The 5,915-nt window shown below is 38.2% G+C and overlaps 1 protein-coding gene across 1 annotated transcript; it reads left to right on the plus strand.

Annotated features, from left to right (window-relative positions):
• Window positions 1–212: 212 nt before the first annotated feature.
• Window positions 213–710, plus strand: LOC135320888 (protein FAM156A/FAM156B-like). Its single transcript, XM_064484026.1, has one exon. It carries the CDS (start codon window positions 213–215, stop codon window positions 708–710), a length of 498 nt encoding a protein of 165 aa, XP_064340096.1.
• Window positions 711–5,915: the final 5,205 nt, after the last annotated feature.

Raw genomic sequence — 5,915 nt, forward strand, 5'->3', positions numbered from 1 at the left:
TGGGATATAGGAGGATTTTTCTGCATTAAAAGATTAAAATTGTTTTGTGACCCTCCCTGTTATTCTCCTTCCACCATTTTTTTTTTCCAGTTTGGCAACTTTTGGCTGCAGTCCTTTTCTCACAAATTTAAAGCTATTTGAGACCGTCAATTTTCAAATTCCTGTCCATCCCTGAGATCCAAGAGTAACTTCAACCAAAGGCTATCACCCCCATGGATCCATCATGGAGAGTTACCCCAACTTTGAAATCTGATTCATCATTGACTCCACCTAAAGAAATATCCCAGGAAATTACATCAACCTCCCAACCATCCTTCTCTGAAGCACAAAACATGGATCTCAATATCTTCAACCTCAGTCTTAATAGAAACTGCCTTACCCCTCTACCAGAGGAACTGCTGCAACAGCAATACAGAGATGAGATGATTCAACAAGAAAGGCAGTGGGAAAGGTCAGCATTCCCTCAGAGGAAAAAGACATTCATGGAGAACATGAGACAGAAAACCCTCAATCACACGGCACCTTATCGACTTGGAAGGGAAGGAAAAATCTGTTCCTCACATGATAAAGGTCAGAATAAATTTAAATGCCATTGCAGCCATATCCAAAGGGATACTATTTCTGAGATTTCTGAAGAGCAGAATTCATCCTCTTGGAAAATGCTACTACAGGGCCTTAGTAACTTGAACCTCAGCCCTGATGACACATAGACCTGCTGTGTACCAGAAGAGCTACCACATGAGTAGGAAAGACAGGAGAGCCACCAAGAGAAGGAGAAGAAAATCAAAAGAATTCATCAGAGGCTCCTAAAATAGTCATTGAAATAAACATGAGAGTCTGATCCTCATGTGATGAGATTAGAATTGATTGAGATGTGTGAATATTGATTTTTAGCCAGTCCCTTGGGTAAAACTTTTGGGGAACTGAACAATTAGGAATGGTCAGTAGGAGCAGCAAGACGCAGTGTCTTGACAAAAAAATCTTATCAGCAAGCAACAATTGTTCTGCCAGTGATTTTAAGGTCACTGTAGGGCAATCTGGGAGGAGTCACTCTGTGGCAAGGAGGATGGGTTAACAGAGGTTCTTAAATGCCCATTATTTGGTTTTCATGATACAACTTGTCTTTTCCCTCTTTGGATTTCTATTTCCCTTATCATATTGCCAATAAGGTATAAAGGATCCATGTAGTGTGAATGTCTTGCTGGTTGCAAAGTGCTTAGCACATTCTTCACTCTCAGAAGCCCTTTCTTTGTCTAGTATGAACAGCACTCCCGTGCCTCCTATAGGAGATGAAGAGCATCATTGTGTTGCTTATATTTCTCCTACAATTATGACAGAGACTAATATGTGTTTTTGCTTTTCATGATATGAAATGGATCAAATTTCTCAATTTCATTCCTGTGGAATTTTCTGACAGTTACCCCACCACAGATCATAGCATTTTGCTAATAGGAAAGTAAGTTTACCTCTGGGGCAATCTGCTTTCTCATGCAGTCTTCAGTGGCATAATATAGCAAAAGTCCATAATATTTTCACACATGGGAATTACTTTAGAAATATAAATTTACATGGATTGGATTACAGCCTTGTAATTTCATCAGGGTATGGGAGTTTAAATAATCCTGTTTGGTTTACACCACTATTCAAGGGAACAATGTAAAAAAAAAAACTGTTTTTTATACATTTGGAATTTCATAGCCTAATTTGATTATGTAAATTGGGGTATACTTTTCAGAGAAATATAATAGCTTAATTGATTGCTTCTTATGAATCTGGCACAATTCTAAGTATTTATACTTACATGTCCATTTAGGTATGATGTGGAACTGATCAAAATCAATTGGTGTGGATATTGGCATACTTATGCTAAAATTTATATGTAAATGCAAAGAATAGCAAACCCAACCTTGAAGAACAAAGTTGTTCTTCACTATCATTTATCAAGCATTGCTGTAAGTTTGTAGTAACTCAGATAGTGAAGACCTTGTGTAAGCATACTAACAGACAAATAGAACAGTGCAAAAGAATAGAAAGTCCGGAAAAACTTCTAGACTAAACACTATATATTTTACATTCATATTCTACTGCAATCAGTGGGGAAGGATTGTTCTTTTCAATTTGGGAACAAATAAACCTTGACCACTACCTTACAACATACAAAAAATTAATCTGAAATGCATCACCAAACTAAATATGAAAAATGATTCAATAACATATTAATAAGAAAATATAGGATCATATCTTCATGACTTTGGGTGTGCAAAAATCTTTCCACAGGTTACAAAAAGCGCTACCTATGAAATTAAATTTTGATGAAATTAAGCATTTTACTCCTCAAAAGAGACCTTGGAGAGGGTGAGAAGGAAACCACAAAGTACTCATGATCTCCTACATATTTTTTAAAAAAAATAGGTGGATCTTGTCTTTATGAAATCACAAAGGTCTATAGAATAAATGAACCCACAAAAATATCAATGTTGCTTGGTTGGATGACTTAAACCTTTACTCTTGAAGGGTCTGGGCCATTAGTAGTCCTTCCTGAATTGGATTCTTGTACTTTCCATTGTCCTTAATCACAGGGTGTGGTAATGCTAAGAGAGCTCCTGTATTCCAGACATACTCTTTCTTACCTTCATTGTGCATAGTGGTCTAATTTCCCCTTGGTAGTCAGGATCAGTCCCCCAGGCCAGCACAGTAACTCCCTTCTTCGCCTGTTAATTCAGAGACAGGGAAAGACCAAAGTCGTGGGGTAGCAGGTCTTAACTTCCATTTCAATGGAATTATTGTTGCATCTACTGATGGAATCATTCCTCCCTTTGAAACTAAGGCGTCTACACCAGCAGAGCATAAAGCCACAGGGACAGGAAGCAAAAATGTTGCTAGTGGATCACTAGGGATCATGGGAGTAGTGCCTCTCCCATTTCCACTCCTTGGTAGGATCCTGGACCTGTGAATCTTGGCTATGAGGGAAATAGAACCATATACTAAATGCTGATTCAGAGCATCTACAGCATTTTAGAGAACCTTGCCCCACTCCAAGAGGATATTGCCATCTGACTGACACTGTAACTGAATCTTCAAAAGGCCATTCCACCATTCTATCAAGCCACCAGCTTCAGAATGGTGGGGAACATGATATGACAAGTGAATTCCATGACCATGGACCCACTGCCACACTTCATTTACTGTGAAGTGGATTCCTTCATCAGAACCAATCCTGTGTAGAATGCAACAAAGGTGAATAAGACATTCTGTAAGTCCACTGATGGTAGTTTTGGCAGAAGCACAGCATGCAGGGAACATAAATCCATATCCATTACGAGTGTTTATTCAAGTAAGAATAAAATGCTGTCTTTTCCATGATGGAAGAGGTCCAATATAATCAACCTGCCACCAGGTAGCTGGCTGATCACCCTAGGGAAGATGCAATATTGGGGACTCAGGGTTGGTTTCTGCTGCTGGCAGGTTGGACATTTAACAATGCCCACACCCTGATCAGCTTTGGTGAGTGCACGTCCACGTTACTGAGCCTATACATAACCTCCATCCATGCCACCATGGTCACTTTGAGCAATGACAGGAGTGGCTGAGGAAAGAGGTTGACTGATATCCATAGAACTAGTATCCATAGATAGGTCATCCTATCTATTAGATTACTAAAAATCCTCCTCTGCTGAGGTCATCCTTTGGTGAGCATTCACAAGGGACACAAATATCTTCACATTTGTGTCTATTTAGAGAGGTCTATCCTCATACCTCTTTCCCAGACTTCCTTGTCACCAATTTTCAATTATGGTCCTTCCAATTCCTTGACCATCCAGCCAAACTATTGGCCACTGCCCATGAATCTGTAAATAATTGAATGTCTGGCCATTTATCCTTCCAAGCAAAGCAAACAACCAGATACACTGCTCGAAGTTCTGCCCACTGGGAGGATTTCCTTTCACTGCTATCCTTCATGGAGGTACAAGAAATAGGCTGTAATGCTACAGCTGTCCACTTTCAGGTGATGCCTGAATATTGTGCAGAATCGTCTGTAAACCAGACCTGAATTTTCTCTTCCTCCATCAATTGCCTGTGCCACTGCTGCTGCACACATTTGTGAAGATATTTCTTTCTGGGGCAAAGGTGAAAAAGAAAAGAGTAAAAGAAAACAGGTAATTCAACTCTTACCAGTCACCCCTCCATGGTTTCACCCTCTAGTACAAAGCATCTCCTTTTGCTTACTTTTCAGATTCCTCATGTAGATTTTTTTTTAAGTTTGTTGAGAATATTTAGTTATAATCAATGGGAGACATAGGAAGTAGCTAACTCCATGGTGACAGAAAAGGAACTACCTGACTGGGTTTTTTAAAATAGATTTTATTTCTTAAAGCCGTTTTAGGTTCACACCAAAATTGAATGGAAAGTACAGAGTTCCCAAATACCTCTACCTCTACACATACTCAACCTCCCCCACTTTCATCATCCTATACAGAGTGGTACATTAGTTATAATCGATAAACCTACATAATACAATCACCAAAAGCCCTCAGTTTTACATTATGGTTCATTCTTGGTATTGATATTCTATGAGTTTTGACAAATGGATTATGACATGTATCTACATGGTTTTCATATGAACATAAGTTTTCAACTACTTGAAATATATATATATGTATATATATACATATATATATATATATATATATATATGAGTGCAATTATAATATCATGCAGAATAGTTTCACTGCCATAAAAGTGCTCTGTGCTTTGGCTATTCATCCTTTTCTCCCCTAACTCTTGGCAATAACTAATCATTTTACCATCTCCATAGTTTTGCCACTTTCCAGAACATCATAGAGTTGGAATAATACAGTACGTAGTCTTTTCAGGTTGACTTTTTCACTTAGTAAGATGCATTTAATGTTCCTCATGTTTTTTCATGGCTTGATAGCTCATTTCTCTTTAGCCCTGAATAATATTCCATCCTCTGGATTACCACAGTTTTTATTTGTATATATTTACCTTAAATAAAAGGACATATCGGTTGCTTCCAAGTTTTGGCAATTATGCATACAGCTGCTGTAAACATCCATGTGTAGTTTCTTGTGCAGACATAAGTGTTCAACTCCTTTCGGTAAATAGCAAGGAGTGTGATTGCTGGATCATATAGTAACAGTATGTTTAGTTTTGTGAGAAACTTCTAAACTGTATTCCAAAGTGGTTATACCATTTTTCATCCCCACCAGCAATGAATAAGAGTTCCAGTTGCTCCATATCCTCACAAACATTTAACGTTGTCAGTGTTTTCAACTTGGCCATTCTAATAGGTGTGTGTGATATCTCATTGTTTTAATTTGCAATTCCCTAGTGACATATGATGTTAAGCATATTTTCATGTGCTTATTTCCCATCTCTATATCTTCTTTGGTGAAGACTCTGTTTAGATCTTTTGCCTATTTTTTAATAGAGTTGATCATTTCCTTATTGTTGCATGTTATTCCTGCCCTTAGTTGAGATACTTGAGATGACAGTCCTTGTGCCTGGGTGTTCCCCTGTGGGAAGATATGAATAGAATTCTATGGGTTCTGTTCGTCGTGGGTTCTGTTTGTCATGGGTTTTGGCCAGCAAAAGTCCCACCACGGAAGTATGAAATTACTCAAGACTTTATAAAGTCAAGAGAGTGAGAGGGAGCCAGAGGCTAACTTCCCGAGCTCCTCCAAAGCTCTTGTATTTATTGAGAATAGTCAAACAAAGAATCAAAGTGAAATATGTCATAGGAATGAGTAAGGGGCATGGTGTACGTGCAGGGATGCAGCTCAACAGTTTCAGTTCGTGAACAACAGAAACATTATAATCTTAATTTAAACTTAGAAAGAAGGTTACAATATTGATAGTACAAACAGTTATTTAAGCCTCAAACAATCATGAGC

The sequence above is a fragment of the Camelus dromedarius genome, unplaced genomic scaffold, assembly GCF_036321535.1.
Source record: "Camelus dromedarius isolate mCamDro1 unplaced genomic scaffold, mCamDro1.pat HAP1_SCAFFOLD_88, whole genome shotgun sequence".
In the NCBI taxonomy this organism is placed as follows: domain Eukaryota; kingdom Metazoa; phylum Chordata; class Mammalia; order Artiodactyla; family Camelidae; genus Camelus; species Camelus dromedarius.

Bases quoted from the DNA above. Each gene is read 5' to 3' on its own strand.
- LOC135320888 (XM_064484026.1), top strand. From the start codon at position 213: ATGGATCCATCATGGAGAGTTACCCCAACTTTGAAATCTGATTCATCA.